The 18,364-nt window shown below is 33.7% G+C and overlaps 3 protein-coding genes across 11 annotated transcripts; 2 read left to right on the top strand and 1 right to left on the bottom strand.

Annotated features, from left to right (window-relative positions):
- The first annotated feature begins 154 nt into the window (after nt 1-154).
- LOC106626923 (E3 SUMO-protein ligase NSE2) lies at nt 155-1,374 on the top strand. Its single transcript, XM_014246824.3, has 4 exons — nt 155-355; nt 415-832; nt 896-989; nt 1,144-1,374. The coding sequence occupies exons 1-4, from the start codon at nt 268-270 to the stop codon at nt 1,183-1,185; spliced, it is 642 nt and encodes a 213-aa protein (XP_014102299.1). The 5' UTR covers nt 155-267; the 3' UTR covers nt 1,186-1,374.
- On the bottom strand, nt 1,065-6,285 carry egg (SET domain bifurcated histone lysine methyltransferase eggless). Its single transcript, XM_014246802.3, has 14 exons — nt 4,859-6,285; nt 4,668-4,803; nt 4,292-4,593; nt 3,972-4,230; nt 3,783-3,906; nt 3,321-3,702; nt 3,006-3,260; nt 2,437-2,943; nt 2,230-2,372; nt 1,985-2,162; nt 1,812-1,928; nt 1,553-1,746; nt 1,403-1,487; nt 1,065-1,344 (listed from the first exon to the last, which is right to left on the bottom strand). The coding sequence occupies exons 1-14, from the start codon at nt 6,188-6,190 to the stop codon at nt 1,138-1,140; spliced, it is 4,221 nt and encodes a 1,406-aa protein (XP_014102277.2). The 5' UTR covers nt 6,191-6,285; the 3' UTR covers nt 1,065-1,137.
- Nucleotides 6,286-6,838: 553 nt separating this feature from the next.
- On the top strand, nt 6,839-17,926 carry Eps-15 (Epidermal growth factor receptor pathway substrate clone 15). Of its 9 annotated transcripts, none has more exons than XM_036367349.2 (14): nt 6,839-6,946; nt 7,459-7,580; nt 7,710-7,946; nt 8,145-8,926; nt 9,045-9,216; nt 9,280-9,429; nt 9,491-9,580; nt 9,893-9,955; nt 10,313-10,510; nt 10,581-11,039; nt 11,107-11,298; nt 12,003-12,101; nt 15,479-15,989; nt 16,142-17,926. In XM_036367349.2, the coding sequence occupies exons 2-14, from the start codon at nt 7,515-7,517 to the stop codon at nt 17,242-17,244; spliced, it is 4,122 nt and encodes a 1,373-aa protein (XP_036223242.2). In that variant the 5' UTR covers nt 6,839-6,946; nt 7,459-7,514; the 3' UTR covers nt 17,245-17,926. The 9 variants fall into 9 exon arrangements, with proteins under 9 accessions (XP_036223242.2, XP_036223240.2, XP_036223238.2 ...); XM_036367347.2 differs by having other exon boundaries at nt 6,843-6,946; nt 7,454-7,580; XM_036367345.2 differs by having other exon boundaries at nt 6,858-7,053.
- The last annotated feature ends 438 nt before the right edge of the window (nt 17,927-18,364 follow it).

Here is an 18,364-nt window from a genome sequence, read left to right as displayed (position 1 = left end):
AGACTTGTCAATCGTAGAAGCTAACAGAAATGTTTAGTAGCGCTATTGGGTAACTAACCGCTTATTTAAAAGATAGGTGGCTTCCAGGGTTTTACATGCTGTGAATGTTTCGCTATTTATTGCTTACTATAAAATTAATAGACCTTGTAGACAGTTAATAATGCCATGAAATATTATTTTGTAAGTGCGATTTGAATTTGAGATTTAATTAAAATATATTTGACCATTTCGGGAGAAATTACAATTACTAAATACATAAAAAATAAAATGGGTGACTTTCTTCAGTCCGAACTGGAGAAGGCTCAACAATGCCTTTTGGAAACTTATGAATTAGCTGAATCTTATGGAGATAATGGTATTTGTTGTTTAGATGCAAAAAATTCTTGTGTGCATTGAATATAATCTATTTTGTAGAGGAAAAAGATAAAAGCAAATATTTGCAACTAATGGAGCAAATATGTCAAATTAGAAAAGATGCCATTCGTAATGAAGACGCCTTGAAAGTAGCTATGGAGGAACGTACCATTGCTGATTTTGAGTCCGTTTTTCAGGGGACAATAAAACGAGCTGAAAAAAATGTTCAAGCCAAAAAAACTCGAGAATATAAAGCTTTCTCTGATCGTTTAGAGGACATATCCAGAAGTGCAAGTGGCGAGATTTTACCGTCAACCACAAATAAAGACGGGGCTTTAATAGAAATGGACATGCAAGTGAACATAAATGATCCCATAACAAAAAAACGAATGATAGATCCCGTAAAAAATATAAACTGTGGACATATCTATGAAAGGACCAGTATACAGGACGCAATACAAATTAAACCAAAACTTCGGTATAAAATATAATTTGCTTATGGTACAATACATGTATATGAATTAAACCTTTTTTTTTTTAGTTGTCCTGTTGCTGGCTGTGGAAACAATCAGTATATTAATATGGCGCATTTAAAGTCAGACAATGCTCTAAAATTACATCTACAACGTATAGCGGTGGGTGAAAACCACAACGATACCGATATCGATGAATGATTTACTTTACTTCATTTCCAAATAGATTAAGAAAAATTATCAGAGATTCACATGTTTTTTTTTATTTCTCCACATAAACAAAATTGAAACTTAATTTTGAAATTTTTATTTATAGAAGACGCAGACGACAATTTGGTGCACCACATTGACAGTATAGTACTTTTCCGGGCACTACGCCAACTTCATAATTATAATTCCAAGTCAGTTCCGTACCGGCCCGAATATTAGTGGAGGAAAAGAATGCTACCCAAGGGAATCTCAAGTCATGGGTGTCGACAAAAACGTTTTGTACGAAGAGATTGGGTGAACATGAGTGCTGTAAATAAAAAACCATAAATTGCATAAAGTGTTTAACATAGGAGAATTGTAATTACATTAAAATAGCGTCCAAGATTTCCTATGGTTTTTGCGTCCATTACGTAACACGCCTCATCCTTTCCAAATAGGCCTCGTATAGATCTAAAAAATATTGCATATTATTGAAAATACAAGATGTATTAGCTATATTAAAACTGAGATCTTACGATTCTCGTGTGGAATCTTCATTCATATCCGCGTTGGGATTAAAATTAATTACTTGACGTTCTTGCGAGTCTTCATCCGTGTTTTGAGTCGAACTGCTACGTGTCAGTTTCTGTGCCTTATTTTTGGCGCGTGTTAAGAACGATTTACTTGGTGTGAACTCATCATCATCTTCTGGATCTGGGGCATATGTATCCTAATTATATATATGCATACAAAATAGTTTTATTTAATTTGCAAACATTATTTTTATATGCAAACCTCCTCTTCTTCAATCTCCGGAGGTTCAACGTCTGATTCGTAACCCTCCTTTATTTGTTCCGCTACTTCTATGTAATCTAATTCTGCGAAATATTCGTCGCCGGCATCTAACCCACCCTAGCAACACAAATTTTAAACGAAAATTCTAGTAATTCCTATAAGTAGATTCTTACTTCATTTGCTTTTGCTTCGGTTAGCAAGTGACCAGCATATATACAAACAAAGCTGCCTCTGGGCACATCGTTTATGCAACGCAAGCCCCATCCACGATTTGAGGTTTTAAATACTTGAAGTTTCATAGCTAAATTCTGCTGTGCTACACGATTTAAGCAGTTCGCTTTGCATTTACACCTAAAAATAGTTATCCATAAATACGACTTATTAACATGCATAGGTACGAACAATTGAGTGAACTGACCTTGAATTACATTCATAAATTCCTGTCGGAACGTGCTCATACAAACGCTTATATTGATAACCGATTTCTGCCACTGGTGTATTTGGGTTTCCATACTTGGCGCCTGCATAGGTGAGTTGCCAACAGGAACACTTTTCTTTATCCTTGAAGGAAAATGTTAAATATATTGAGAATTAGACACATTGTTTTTTTCTTTTGGCTAACTACCGAACAGTCTCCTTCGCAGTCACAACCGACCAAAAATTCTGGATCTAAATTGAGATTTACACCATCTGTCGGTATACGTTGTGCGGCGTATTCACACTCAGGTGGCAATGTATTATCATAATAGTTAACTAAGGGTATCGCCATTTTTTCTTGGCCACCTGAAATATCGCGTTTTTGTACAATAGCTGATTCGATTACGTACTCTGCCAAACAACTGGTTTCATGATGGAAGTCGAAATTATCAACATTAAGTGTGTTATCAGTTACACGAAGGTAACGACGAACTTCCTCCATATTGCGCATAATTTTTCCACACGGTCCACGGTAGGCCACTATTTTTTTATTCTTCAAGCGCAATATAGGGCGTTCCCAACCAGAGAGCAACGGTTTAGACAGTGGACTGTAGGCGCTGAGGTTATGCGGAATCTTAAATAAACAAGATGATGAGCATTTATGAGCGCGATATGTTAATGGTGGCAAATCTCGCTTAGCAGTATAGTAGACAACCTAAAAATAAAGAAATTTCTCTTAGCATACAATTATCTCAAAAATAAAACGGTGCAGCCTACTTTTCCTTTCGGCTTGTTTTCATCTTCAAGGTAAATAGTAGAGTTGTTCAAATGACGCACAGTGGGTAATGACGACGCATGCGATTGCGTACTACTTGCTGTTATTGAATCGGTTGATAAACGACTCACGCTCTTTTTAGCAACTGCTCGTGGCTCAGTGGACGACACACGTTCACGTTCGCGCTCCTTTACTTGCTCCTGTTGCGCGGTAGTTGCCTCCTCATCAGCGGTGTAACGAATAAATGGTTCAGTGCGCTAATAAAATACATAAAGTTTAATCAATCGGCAAAGTGCTGCACACAGTTGTTTCTTTACCCTGGCTAGTCGGGGTAAAGGTAGTGTATCCTTTTGTAATGTTTTCTGATACTCCTTAAAAACTGGTCCCAAACGCAGCGATCCTCTATAAATCCACTCCGTATGACTTTTTGGCCCCTCGAATTGCATTTGTATTAAGCTGCAATCAATATCTACAACTCGTGCATAAATCCATTTGCCATTTGACTCCGTGGTCATACTTTGCCCTTTCTGAGTCTGCACCATTGGCCGGTTGATGGAGTATTGAGTTAGGTATTTTTGTATAAATTCTCGAGATGCAGGATGTACGTCCTCCCACACATGTTCGGAAACGTTGCACACCAAACGAACATCTTTGTGCGAAACATATTGAGTGTAACCATCATCATAGAATATTAAATACCTAAAAATTATGTTAATGTTATTAATTAAAAAAAAAAAAACAAATAAAATAAAAAAATTAAAAATATTTATGTAAAATACCGGTATTTGTTGTTTGGTTTCAAAGGTTCAGCAATAATTCCTGGGTAAAAAGCACTTTGTATCATCATTTTTTCTTTACCTCGCGACAAAGAAGTGGCATCGAAGTAAGCAATTACACGTGAACCTTTAAGGGAAGTAAATTCAGATGTCAAACAAATATCGCAAGGGTTTATCTAGGGTGATATTTACCTATGGGAAGTCGGAATTTGGGCGGATCATAGTAGGCTAAATGTTTCGCCGATACTGTTTTCACCATTTGATACTGCAGCTTTAAAAATTTCACTTTATAATTCGACACCTTAGAATGCGAGCCTAAAATTGAGCTAGATTCCACTTGCTCAACCACCTTACAGGGCACCCAGCTAGCTATTGCCTTATTCTTTACAGCATAATAAATTTGATTAATTTCGATAGGTGGTCGTAATATTTCTCCAACTGGCGGACAAGGCTAAGAAATAAGAACAATTATTACGATTTGTCAGAAATTTATCAAACAAAAAACAACGTACTGTGACTTCAGGGAACGAATAAGGTAAATTGGTGTTCAAATCCAAAGGTTGGAACTGTCGTAATCTTATTTTCGGACATTGGTAAAGTGAACTGTACATCTGATCAGCCTTTCTCTGTAATGATCGCAATAATTCATCATTTAGCTTCGATTCCTCTTCCAGTCTACGCGTACGAGTCTCTAAAATTGTTTTTGACCAAGTTAACTGGTTTTGTATTTCTAATTTTTCGAGTACATTTTTAATCGAGCTTTCCAGTTCAGCTTCTATCAGATCTAAATTCGCCTGAGAAAATGATCCTTTCACTAAAAAAAAAAGTAGTAATCAGCAGGAAATTCATTGTATACCTATATATATGTATGTATGTATACTTGTATACCTGTTTGAATTTGTTGCATTGTAGACGTTTCGTCATCATCGTCACTGCTGTCTGTGATTTCCACAAACTCAGGACCTTGCACATTAATATTTTTTAAAAGTAAAGGTTGTTTAGCTTTCATTAAACCGCAGTATTCCTAGAAAATATTTTTTTTGTAATTTAATATTTTACAAAACAATATGCATACTTACCTCATATGTGTCAAGAGCACAGTCATAACATTCTGCGCAAATATATTGCTTTTGGCTACGTCTCTTCTTTACTTTAAAGTGGCTTAAAGCGAATTGGGGTACTAAGAAAAACTGTTTGTGGTTCCGGGGACAATCGTGATTAATGCACTCCTGGTTGTAGAAAATTTCAATCTGTTCCATATCGTCTGATTCGCGAGCTTGTGGTGGTACTGCAGTTTCCATTAATAAATCTGGTTTTGCAACTGATTCTTTAATAGATGAATACTTTGTGTTATCTATAATTGTGCCCACTTCAACGTGGTCTTTATGGCTACTATTATCACTATTTTCGTAAGATAAAGCAGTAGCAGTTTTTGTAAGCGTAGATGAAGTGGATTCCTCACAATTTACGTTATCATTCTGCGTACTATCTTCTAGTCGATTTTCATTTTCATCATCATCATCATCATCTATTTCGATTACTGGAATATAGGAAGCGCTCCTTGTTTCAGTTATTTCCACATCTGGGTCCTCCTCTGTTTTTGTTTCTTCATTGTCATCATCTATTTCAATGATATTTTCAGTTGCACACTGGTTGCGTTTTAGCTTGTCAATCGCCAAATTTTCATTGTTTGTTGTTGGACTGTTACTGTTATCTATAGTTAGCTCATTGGGATTAGAGTTATTAACTTGGAGAGAAGGCAAAGGAGCTTCTATGTTTGTTTCATTGGGGGAAGATGGTTTTTCATCAATTACGAGTGGCAATGATTCTTGGCTATCCTCATTTCCTTCATCACTAAGGCTTCCAGAAATTGGTAAATTATGAGTGTCTATTTCCATAGGTTCCATTTGGTTATCACTTTTTTGTACAGACGATTTACTTAATAAACCTTCTAATACTTTTTCTGATTCTAACTGTACATCATTTGTCTCGATAGAAGGTGAAAAACCAATTATATGATCAGCTACCCTATTTTCTTTATTCATACAAACAACTTCATCATTTTTTGATGCTATGTCTGTGTCCTCCGTTAATTCTGCTACATCCATTTCTTCACTCTTCTCAGAACTTGTTGTACGATGTTCGCTTGATCCTGCAATTTCCATTTTATTTATGTTTTTGTTTTGTGTAGTACATTCGTTAGTTTTATCGCTAACTCCAGCACTTAGAGCGCTAACATCTTCAACAATACATGGCCTTTCGTCACTTTTGTCAATGATATCGTGGGCTTCCACATGTAAGTTCACATTTTCGCAATTTGTTTCATTGACTATTTTATTTTCCGTTACATCTGCCAATTGGGTTTCATCCATTTCGGATTCTATATTTCCTGTTTTACTTTCTTCGGACATTTTTAACGTCTTTTAGTTTGTGTAATTTACTTTCGTAGTATTTTTTAAATTTTATTAATGGTAATACCAAGTTTGCGGAAAAATAAAAGCGGTATAAACAAAAGATATTTGAGCGTTGCCACACTGCTCTGTAGAATTGGTAATGTTAAAGTGTTATATACACAGTCAAAAAATAAGGGAAATTTTTTTAATTATAAACATGAATAAATTAAATTTTCATTAGACAAAAATATATTATTATAAATAATATATGTAAAACTAAGCAAATTGAACAGAATAAAATTTTAAACATTTTGTGTACGACGCAAATTCCGAAATTAAGAAAAAAAAAGTTTTTGTAATAGGTTGATTTTCTTTAATTTTATTTAATGAAAAACGGCAATTTACTTGTTTAAGTTTAATGCTATTTTTGTTATGGTTAAGTAAATTTACATATCTGTATATGTAAAAACTCCTATAATTTTCACAAAGCAAGTAATATATGACGTCTAATTTTTAATGTACACACATTTTATTGATGAATAGGTCTGAGTGTAGTAATATAACAGAACAGAATACTAATCGTGGCAATGTCATATCAATAATTTCGATAACGTCATATAAAATTATCAATCCCAAGTTGCGACAAACAGCTGCTATCTCTAGAAAATGTATTGAAAAATGCTGTCGTAAAGTAATTTAATCAAATATAATAGTCAAATTTGAAATAAAAAGTGAATATTACCAATTGTGAAGTTAATGCAAAGTTCAATTGAAGTGAGAATTCAAATTTGTTTGAAGGAATTCAATGAATTCATGTTAAAAGAATAGAATTAACGCAAAAACTTGATGCATATAAAAAAATAACGAAGGATAGAATAAAGGTGTGATGTCAGAGTTGCAATGCTAGTTAATGAATAATTTGTAACAAATTTTTGAAGAGAGGTGTATATACCTAATGAATGAATTTCCGTAAATTTTTATTGACATAGTGCTCTTATTGGTAACATTTGCACGTTGTATGAAGAAGATTTTATTCAATTTCTCTTGCTATTCAAAAATATAGTTTTTACATTAATACTACAATTAGACTATTTGGCATTCGAAATAAATTAGACCATTCAAGCAACTCTACAGAAGTATTAAGGTATATAAGTCGTTATGTGTGTTAAGACAAAATCGATTTACAACTGTCAGAATTTTTCTGTTTATCGATTTTGTGATAAGAGAATTTTGGAAAAGTTTTCTTCTTGAATGAACAGAAGTATCATCGTATCTTCATAGTACAGATTAATTTGCCGTCGAAGTTGTGTTGGATTGAGAAAGAGTACACTGGATTTAAATAATGAATTTAGACTTTGCGAAATTGTGCGGCAAACACGCTGCCATTTATGAGGCATATTACAAACAGGTACGGAGGAGGGTTGACATGGAATAATTTGTTCTGTTGCGTATAACCGCTGTGCAGCGGATACGCCTATTGATTTTTACTTATACTTTTGTCGTGTTAAAGGTTTAATTTGTGTTTGTAAATGTGTAGATTGACCCAAAGGGTTCTGGTGCTATAGAAGCCATGACGGCAGCGAAATTTTTAAAAAAATCTGGTCTTAGTGATGTTGTGCTTAGCCGAGTTTGGGATTTATCAGATCCTAACGGAAAGGGGTTTTTGGATAAACCTGGTTTCTTTGTTGCGTTAAAACTCGTATCACTGGCTCAGGCAGGTCAAGTGATAAATATGAGTAATATATATACAGAAACAGCGAATCCACCAAAAGTTGTAAGTACAAAATTTCTAAATAATACATAAAATAGATTAATGTAATACTATTTAATTTTGATTACACAACTACATATTATTCCACGACTAATATATATTTCGTTTTATTTATTTAGTTTTTGTTATGAAATAATTAAAATGCACATATTGAAAAATCAACAAAAATATGTTCTGATTGCTTGGTTTTTTATTCACTAGGGTGATATCCCAAAAATTTTACCACCTCGCATACAAACAGTTCCAGTGGCTAGCGGAGGGATTATAAGTGGCGATTGGTCTATTAGTGTCATAGATCGTTTGAAATATGAGCAACTTTTCGAGACATTAAAACCCATTAACGGAATGTTGCCGGGCAACAAAGTCAAAGGTGTGCTCATGGACTCGAAACTGCCTATGGATACTTTGGGAAAAATTTGGGACTTAGCTGATCAGGACAAAGATGGCAACCTGGATAAGCATGAATTTATCGTGGCAATGCATCTAGTTTATCAAACATTGGAAAAACGCACCGTGCCAGATGTGCTACCACCAGAGTTGCGCAAGCCTAATTCCGGTGGTGGGCCACCCCCAAAGCCCGCTCCGCCAATTGTGTCAAGCAATTCGGCAACGATGCCGCGTGCCCCAAGTGGTGAAGGATTTGGGGATGGCGGTTTTGTGGCCAACTTTCCCAAAGATATAGCACCTCCACCAGCTATACCACCGCTGCCTGTCGCGATACCAACAATGACACGTGTTCCACCTGTCGGTGCAAGTGGTGTGCAGTCCCAACCGCTTATATCAACCGATCCGCTAATACCCATCGGTGCGCCACCTTCCGTAACAGCTAGTGCTGATTGGGTTGTTAGTCCAGCCGAGCTGAAACGTTTTGAAATAACATTCAGAGATTCAGACCGAGACAAGGATGGACTTGTATCGGGGCTTGAAGTGAAGAATGTGTTCATACAATCAGGCGTACCGCAAAACTGTTTAGCGCACATTTGGTGAGTATAAAACGAAATCAAAATATGCAAAACTATTATAGCAATAAATATTATTATTACATGGTAAATAGGCTAACTTGCATTTTATACTAATTATAAAATAATTATATTTTCACAGGGCTCTTTGTGACACAAATCAGTCAGGAAAATTAACTCTTGAGCAATTCGCTTTGGCTATGTGGATGGTGGAACGTAAACAAAAGGGCATTGAGCCACCTCAAGTACTGACAGCCAATATGGTACCACCATCTATGCGTAGCATCGTATCTGGCGTTGATTTGCAACCACAAGTAAATCGCATTAACACATTTATTTTACGTATATTAATATTCTCATAAACAATTCGTAAATAGGAACCTAAACCGACATATTCCAATCCTGAGCTAGAGATGATATCCAAGGAAATTGAAGAGCTTGCCAAGGAGCGTCGTGCTTTGGAAACAGAAATTGCACAGAAAGAAGCAGATATACGCATAAAATCGGGAGAAGTTCGTAGCCTACAGGTTAGCTATAAATGCGTACATATTAACAAATGTTGAAATTAAAGAATATTTATGTTTTTAGAGCGAATTAGACACATTGTCAGCTACACTAAAACAGTTGGAAAATCAACGTGGCGAGGCACAGAAACGTTTAGATGACTTGAAAGCACAGGTAAATGCTGAGTGTCTCATTTAAATACAACTCAATAACTCATTTACTGCATTTAAACGTTTAAGCTTGCTTGATCGAAAGCAATTTTTTAAATTTTTATTCAAATTGGAATTTATTATTATTTTTATTTCTTTCATATGTGAAAACATACAAAATTGCTGCACATATATTTCTAATTTTACTTCGCCGTGCGTGTGTGCCTTGCATTATGATCCTCATTTCTTTGCACCCACTTTTACTACCAAAAAATCAAAAAATTCGCATCATTGCTCGAAATCGATTGACAAAATTAACAAAAAACATACTCATTAGAGCATTGACTACCAGACGGTACTAAAAAACTTGACTTTAGATATAACTCAGTTAAGAGTTCAGGTTTGTTTGATTTATGATTTTCCTATGATTTGTTTTGCTATTGTTTCGTTTATTTCGTGTTATTGCCACTGAATTTAGTCATATATTACTTAATCTGTCCTTGTTGTAATCGTTATTAATTAAAAATATTACAATTTTTCGTACAAAAATACTTAGCTAATATAACCTTCATTGTATGTATGTATGTCAACACAAAAAAAAAATCGCCAAATATTATAGTTGAGTTTAGTGTTTGTTTGCATTGCACATTGTAATTGGACTATATAAAATTTGTAAATTGGAAACAAGTATACGTGTAGTTTGCTTATATTTTTAACGTCTCATCCCAAAATGTAAGACATGATCATTTCATTTTAGGTGACCAAAATACGTGATCAATGTCAAAAACAAGAGGAAACCATAAACGAGCAAGAGGGTGAACTTAATGCAAAACGCTCTGAGTTGCAAAAATTGAAAGACGAGGAAGCTGCGTTGCAAAAGGAGTATGATCAAAATAATCGAGAGCTGCAAAAGCTAACACAACATTTACAAAATACCCAATTACAAATAAGTTCGGTATGAATATATATTTGTAATATTTTTTATTTAAAATACAAAAGATCGCATACTTCACTTTTAACCATAGGTACGCTCGTTGGTAACACAATTAATGGAAACTCAACGTCAAATGACTGATGCATTGTTGATGTGTCGTGCGGCCATCTCAAATCAAGACGCAGAGTTAGTATCCGAGTATCAATTAAAAATCGAACCAGACTTCAATGAAGCGCGTCAAATACTTGAAAAGAAAATTGAGGAACCGAAAGCGGACGATCCATTTGGGGAAAACAGTACTATGGAATCAGCAACGAAAACTACAAACGGATTCGCCAGTAACGGCTTTGGCAATGACCCTTTCACAGCTAATAGCGGCATTACAACTATTGGACGCAGTGGATTTGATGATAGCTTTACGGCTACAAGTGGATTTGGTGAAAGCGGATTTGATGGTTTTGGTAGCAATAGCGGCTTCAGTCAACCATCAAAGGATCCCTTCGGCGGAGATGCTTTCGCAAATAAACCTAGTAATGCTATAACGCCTGAGGTGCGTTAGACGGCTAATCCTAGTACAAATTTGTTCTTATATAATAGCTTAATTGTTTACATTATAGCTACCGGGTAAAGATGACTTCGGAAGTGATCCATTTGCCGCGTTACATGCACCTACCGGACAGGGTCAAGTGTTGAGCCCAAATGCCCAAAAATCTGGACCACCACCGAGGCCTGAGTCGCCAAGTCCAGCATTGCCACCAAAGAAATCGAAGGTGCCACCGCCGCGTCCAGCACCACCACGCCCAATGCAGGTGAGTTAAATAAAATTGTAAATGATAGCAGTTACAGCTACAGATAGCAGTTTCATACATATAAATTAAAAATATTTTATTTCTCAAAGTTGTTGTCAAGCGCAAAATACATTTAACTTAGCATACCTATGTCAAAATGTGATTGAAATAATGTATTTTTCATAAGCTGAATCGAGTACATAATGTTTGACACGAAGTTTGTAGAAAAAAAAAATCGTAGACCCTAGAAAATATATATATATATACATGATCGGGGTGACGAACTGAGTCGATTTAGCCATGTCCGTCATTCTGCCCGTCTGTCTGCCTGTATAAACTTAAACTAGTCGCTCAGTTTTAGAGAATCAAAACCCTCAATTGAGAATCGATCTAAAATATCACGTTTAAAAGCTGCATGTGTCGGAACCGATATCGGACCACTGTAGCATATAGCTGCCATACAAACTGATGGTTCAAAATTAAGTTCTTACATAAAAAACATTTTTACTTGTGATAATATCTTAACGAAATTTGGCGTGGTTTATTGTCCAAGGCAATGCTAAAAACTCCGAAAAAAAATTTCAAATCGGACCAGTATAGCTATAGCTGTCTGCATCAAGTTCTTGTGTGATTGTTTTTCTAGTTGTGAACGGTCTTTTCTTATTTAAAAAAAAAAAACGTTGTGCATCAAATACTTAATTATAGCTGTGTACTTTCTACTACAGGGTCCAGCTCGGCCTGTTCAACCAGCTACAGACGCATTTGGTTCTAATACATCCGGCGGAGGTGGTGGTTTTGCTGACTTTGCAGATTTCGACAATAAGGTTGGTAACAATTTTACAGTACGTTGGGATCGTTGGTAATGCATGCATGCCACACTGGCACTAACATATTCCTTAGACATAATCCCTAAGTCACACTTTTTGTTCTTAGACCTAACATTAATAACACCATGTTTTAATATATACCAAAATTAATTTTTAAAATTTATTTTAATTAGTTGATTTTGTTGTTATGATTTATTTTTTGTTTAAAACATCATTTGCTAACCAATAAAATTTGAAGTATTGTTTTGAGTTAATACAAAAAAAACGTAATTTACCAATTATTTTCATTTATAGTCTGTTTAAGTAAGTCAGTATTAAATTCACACATCACAAATATTAATTTTTTTTTCTTCGTAATGAAATGTATTACATACATATTTATGCACAAGTGATATAAATTCCTTCTTCAGTTAAAATCATCGTTTTGTATTTGAATCGCTTGTAAAGTTTTTGGTTATTATATTAATTTAAACAGTGCCAAGTTGTTTACCTGCCAGCCTTCCTAGTTAATTTTTGTAGTCAATTTTTCCACTATTGTGTTCAACTTGCCGATATAACTAACAGTACGCTTCCATTTTCTGAAACTCTATTTGCAGTGAACATCATATTATCAATCACGTTTATATAAATATTAAGTAAAAGTTACTTAACTATAAGTGTTTTTTCTTATCAAAACAAAGAAGACAAAAGATAAACCATGACATACGAATACATACCCATTAATCCATATATCTACTTAGAAAATGAAAATGAAGGAAATGAATGAGACATATAAGATAAAGAGTCGTTAATATACTTAGTTAATTTAAATACTAATTATGAAAATGCATAAAATCGAAAAATCGTAAAATTCCAAAACAATTATAGGTAAATTGTATTATGAAATGAATAATGAAAATATAATTCAATATTATCATATTCCCACTAATACTTAACATATTACACTCGTTCACGTACCTAACCAAATATAATACTGCTATTCATTGTGAAAAAAGAAAGCTTCGTTTGAGTGTTGCAAGGACCTATACATATTTTTTAGCAATCTTATGCCGACTAGTTACTAAAAAATTGAGTATGCATATTCGTTTATCAATATGATAAAAAGGTTTTTTCTAATCATGTACTGAAGACAAGTAAGGATGTCAAGATACGCACGAAAATTAAACATTCCAGGCTCAATGCCATGAAGAGCTATGAAAAATTTTAAATTTATTTAAAAGTATACATTTATTTGCTAGAACTAAATTATATTAAATAATAGCATATTCAGACTAACGACTAACGTACTTCCGTTATTTACGTTTTGTGTTTTATTTTGGAGAAATGCTTCAGTACATGGTTATACAAATATTTATCACGTTCATTGTTCATATTGTTCATTAATTAATTGAAAATTAACAGTTAAATAATTAGTATGATTTTAACTACTTAACTTTAACCGTTAAATACTAGTATTGTGAAAATTATTATACTACAATATAAGATCGCAACAATAACTATAAACATTTTGAGTCCTCATAAATACTATATCATCAAAAATATGCACATAAACTGTTACACATAATAAAAATGATTATACCGTTATCAAAATGATTTTATGATGGTACAAAACATATAAACTGAAATTATAACTGTTTCCATTACTAATGATATGTATTCAAATAAGTTCCATTTGTATTAACATCCTATTTTGCCAGGCGAGTTTTGTTTATAACTATATTTTTATGCCTGGTAATTCTACGAGAGATAAAAGCTAGTATAATGTTTATTTTGACATATTCAATGGGTCACAGTTGGGTCTTTTAATATCAGTTTATTTCAAGTAAATTATTTCGGAATTGAATTTTTATCCAGCCGAGGTCTGTTAACCCAACAACATTTCTCAAAATTATTTGAGGAGTGGTTTTTGTTGCTACCACATTAAAAACAAATCACTCATTTAGGGATTTTGATATAGCATTTCGAAGTTCCGAAATCAAACACAAATTTCTAACCAACCAAGCCATTTTTTTTATAGTTTTCTTCCGTACTTGCTTTAAGAGGCTTCCACTTTAGAATTTTGGAAGTTAATTTCATTAGGTGGTGTCTTTCTAATTAACTATATAATAAATAATAATAACTCTGAGTTTCATAGTTAAACGATACTATTGCACTCTGTCAACCTTGCGGAGATCAATTAATTATTATGTATTCATAGCTATACTCCATTTATTTTGTTTAAGAAGAAATTATTGAAGAATTATTTTGTCAAGAAACTTTTCTTTGAATTCTTCTTCGAGTGGTATATACTTATATAGATAAAGTATAATTACGCATGTGTATGAACGATTCTCGAAAACTTAATTTTCTGCAGAAATATTGCAGATGTTCAACTTCACCAAAATGTTTTTGTATATACTCGTGCTTTCAATAAAACTGTACAAACTAACACTCATGCGTACACAAACACTGAAGACATTCAATAATCATTTCGTATATTCGTAAATGTTAAATATTCAAATAAGTCTATATGTATGTATATCCTTAAATCACATTGGCCACACATGGAGGAGCACACAGTAATTTTCATTGCATCTGCACTATACCTTGAGTGTGTAAGCAAGGATTTATCTAGACGTTGAAGACGTTCATTACTTATTATTGTATTGTATTGTATGTTACAAAACGAACTATAGCCGCATATAAAAAATAAAAAAAATAGTAAATAAAATGAATTGCCTACATAAATATATAAAAACTAAAAGAAAAAAAAATGAAATTATCAAAAGAAATAGCTTATGACTATTACAATGGCATAAAATTGAAATTGATGATATAATTTCACCAAATATTGAGAGAAATAAAAGTAAATAATGCAAAGTTCTGATTCTCCTGTTTCTTCTTATTCAATCACAAAATTTGAACAACGAACTTGACTTTTGCAAAAGTTTACAGCATTACTTTACATTTGCTATATTTTAGTAATCATTTAAAATTCGCATAGTTTTAGAAATGACTTAAGTAGTAGGCCTGTCCACAAGTAAGTAATTAATGAAAATAAGTGCATATGTTGTGGTTTTGGAGTATTAACTAAACAATTTTGTTTTTTGTTTCCTTTTATTAAATTTTATTTGTGTATGTATGTATGTATAATATAGTTTATTTTAAATGCACCTTGGGTTATTTGCTAACTTATAATTTTGTAATGTACAATACATTTGTACGCACATTGTTAAAAATGTATAATTTAATTTAAACTATTTTTCTTTGTTTTGAATTGGTTTTGTTTCTTTTATTTGGCATTTCATCTTCACGAATGCACCTGCTCTCGTCCACATGCATACACAATGGCAATTGAACCTCAACTTGTTTATCAAATTTAAATATGGCTACAGGTCTCGAGCATTCCACCGCCTATAGCATTCCCTCCACAATTAACATCTGCACTTGTGTCACATAACAGTACAAACAGCAACAGCAGTAGCTCATTCGACATGCCCATAATTACAAAGGTGGTCACACCAGTCACCAATACATTCGCATCGGTATCGAGCTCATCACCATCTACGTCAGTGTCTACATTAACGGCAATTGCAAACAATTCCAACAACTCATCTACAACGTCCTCGTCTATAAATGATAACTTAAAGCGTTCCATCACACCGCTGCAGCAGGCGTCCGCTGCAACGTCCTTGTTTATGAATAAATCGAATGAAACAGTAGCAGATACTTCCGTGGAGAATGTGCGGGAAAGCCGAACATCTATTATTAGTGGTCCGACAGATTTTTCAGATGATCCCTTCAAGGACTATCGTTATGAGGATCCGTTTAGTATTAAAGACCCATTCGCGGATGATGAAGATATAGATACGGACCCGGAGAAGATTTTCAAGGACGATTTCTCAGGTGATCTATAATTTTTTAGTTTTTTTGTAAATAGCAGTAATTAAGTTATTAATTTTTATTTATATATTTTACTTACTAATTTCCTTTTGGTTTGTTTTACCAATGCAATTGTAAGTTTGATGATGTTACGATTTAAAACATTTTTGTTTTAGACGATGATAAGGGCAAGACTTCATCTACTGGTTTTACGACAAATAGCACCAATACTCAAACCTTTGCAGTTAGCAATAAATCTGCAACTCCGTTAAGCGCTGATTTTCTTGATCAGTTCGATGCTTTCAATTTAAATCCTAGTCCTGTACCTTCACAACAGTCTTCAACATCGGGTGGTTTAACGGGTATAGGTTTTGGCAATGGGGGTCAGAGTAGTATTAGTAGCTCAAGTAAGAAATCGAATAGCGTTACACCTATTCCACATGCAACGGGGGACGTAGGTAGTGCCGGTGGCGATGGTTTATTTGATGACTTTGCCAATTTTGATAAATTTGACGCGACGAAACCGAAAAAGACAGTAGCCCTGTCCTCGTTGGGTGAACTGGAGTCTGCATTCAAAAACAGCAAGTCACAAGAGCCCATAACCAATGCAAATAATTCTTTCTTTGACGCATTTAATGATAATTTTGATAACAATTCTAATCGTGATGTGAAGGCAAGTACTCTAATCGGCAAGTCAAAAGCAAACACTTTCGATCCATTTGGTGACAGCAAGGCAAATTTGGATGCATTTGATGCCTTTAGTACTTCCAAGCGTAGTGACTCAGCAGTGGTGGATCCTAAAGGAAATTCGGCCATTACTAAATCGTCTAAAGTGTTTGATGACTTCAATGACAATACATTCGAAGATGATTTCTTTAAGATAAAAGACAATAATGCAAATGCTAACTTTGATGTCAAGTTGACAACAGCGCTGGCAGACAATAGCTTCGGAAAATTCGATGCATTCAACAACAGTCATAATTTTACGAACGATTTTGATACTGTTTTAAACAACTCCAAAAATTTAAATGATAATGAAGAGGTAAAATCTCTATCGGTATTTCCTAAAGATGCACTAGGAGCTACGGCATTGACAAAAGTACAAAATGTCACAACTCTAAGTAAAGTGTCAAATCCAGATGTAGCCTTTGCTGTGGGGGGCACAGCTGGTGAAAATGGCGACAAAGTTGCAGAGAAATTCGCTGCCGACTACTCCAAATCGGATACATTCGAGTTGGACTTGCAGGAGGCGCTTAAGCGCAGTATGCTGGAAAATTAAGAATTGATATTAAATCTCGACATACCACTTTGTATAATTATTATTAAGTTCGATGTATTTATAACTCTATATATTCCGCTGTTATAAATATATTGTAAAAATAGTAATATAGTTCGCCATAATAAAATGGAAATTATACATAACTAGGAATATGGGCATTGCCCGTTCAACGATTCACTCAATGGTGATAAAAATCTTATTTATATATCATTTATGATCGGTTTTGCTCAGTTTTTGTACTCATAATTTTATTTACATCATAAATAATTATTTTATACTTAAAAAATACCGGTTAAATCACCCTATTTTGCATAGAATTGTATTTGTGTTGCGTATCATATAACTAGTTTTGTAAAATTTGTCTTTGGAATTATTTTTAATGCGTGCAAAAATTGTAATTGGATCTACAAATAAGTCAATGCCTGTTTTCAAACTGCGGGATTCACATTATACTTGTACAATCCTAAATATATGTAAAAAATAAGAAGGCAATCCGTTAGAAAAAACTGTTTGTAGATTTAAAAATCCATTCATTACAATCTTTAGTACGCATAATTCGATTTCCAACGAAAAATTATCTAAAAATTCCATAATTTAAATTTTGTATTATTTACTTTATAAATTATTTTTGTTTAGCTATACGAAAAACTTTATAATAAAATGCAAAGCATGATTATACATACTGACACAATAAGTTTAAAATTTATGAAAACAAGAAAAAAGTTAAAATTTGGCTACACCGAAGCTATAATACCCTTCACAGGTGCATTTTTTATAGCATAAAAGGATCTGAACAATTTTTTCGGTGGATGCCATGCCAAATTTCTTGAAGATATCTCGTCAAATAAAAGTGTTTTCCATACACGGATATTTCTTTGATCGTTTAGTTTGTATAGCAACCATATACTACATACATACATGCTATAGTGGTTCGATATTCACCTACAAATGCCCTGCTTCTAGGGGAGAAAAGAACATGTGAAATCTTTCAGATCGAAAAAAGTGAAGTTGGAATAACATTCTTTGAAAAGAAACATAATAATTAAATCTACCATGAATAAATGTAAAAACAATCTCAACTGTGGTATATATTCGTTACATTAATTAAATATTCTTTTAG

This window comes from Bactrocera oleae, chromosome 4 (assembly GCF_042242935.1).
Source record: "Bactrocera oleae isolate idBacOlea1 chromosome 4, idBacOlea1, whole genome shotgun sequence".
Lineage (NCBI taxonomy): Eukaryota > Metazoa > Arthropoda > Insecta > Diptera > Tephritidae > Bactrocera > Bactrocera oleae.
This window is presented reverse-complemented; position numbering and strand designations above follow the sequence as displayed.

What these genes read in the sequence shown, in the direction of transcription:
- egg (XM_014246802.3), bottom strand. Translation starts at nt 6,190, where the DNA reads ATGTCCGAAGAAAGTAAAACAGGAAATATAGAATCCGAAATGGATGAA. An exon ending in ATTCGTTCCCTGAAGTCACA is followed by an intron (nt 4,231 to 4,291) that starts GTACGTTGTTTT and finishes CTTATTTCTTAG; the next exon opens with CCTTGTCCGCCAGTTGGAGA. An exon ending in ATTTATGAATGTAATTCAAG is followed by an intron (nt 2,163 to 2,229) that starts GTCAGTTCACTC and finishes AACTATTTTTAG; the next exon opens with GTGTAAATGCAAAGCGAACT.
- LOC106626923 (XM_014246824.3), top strand. Translation starts at nt 268, where the DNA reads ATGGGTGACTTTCTTCAGTCCGAACTGGAGAAGGCTCAACAATGCCTT. An exon ending in TGAATCTTATGGAGATAATG is followed by an intron (nt 356 to 414) that starts GTATTTGTTGTT and finishes TCTATTTTGTAG; the next exon opens with AGGAAAAAGATAAAAGCAAA. An exon ending in TACATCTACAACGTATAGCG is followed by an intron (nt 990 to 1,143) that starts GTGGGTGAAAAC and finishes TTTTATTTATAG; the next exon opens with AAGACGCAGACGACAATTTG.
- Eps-15 (XM_036367349.2), top strand. Translation starts at nt 7,515, where the DNA reads ATGAATTTAGACTTTGCGAAATTGTGCGGCAAACACGCTGCCATTTAT. An exon ending in AACTGTTTAGCGCACATTTG is followed by an intron (nt 8,927 to 9,044) that starts GTGAGTATAAAA and finishes ATATTTTCACAG; the next exon opens with GGCTCTTTGTGACACAAATC. An exon ending in TTGCAGATTTCGACAATAAG is followed by an intron (nt 12,102 to 15,478) that starts GTTGGTAACAAT and finishes ATATGGCTACAG; the next exon opens with GTCTCGAGCATTCCACCGCC.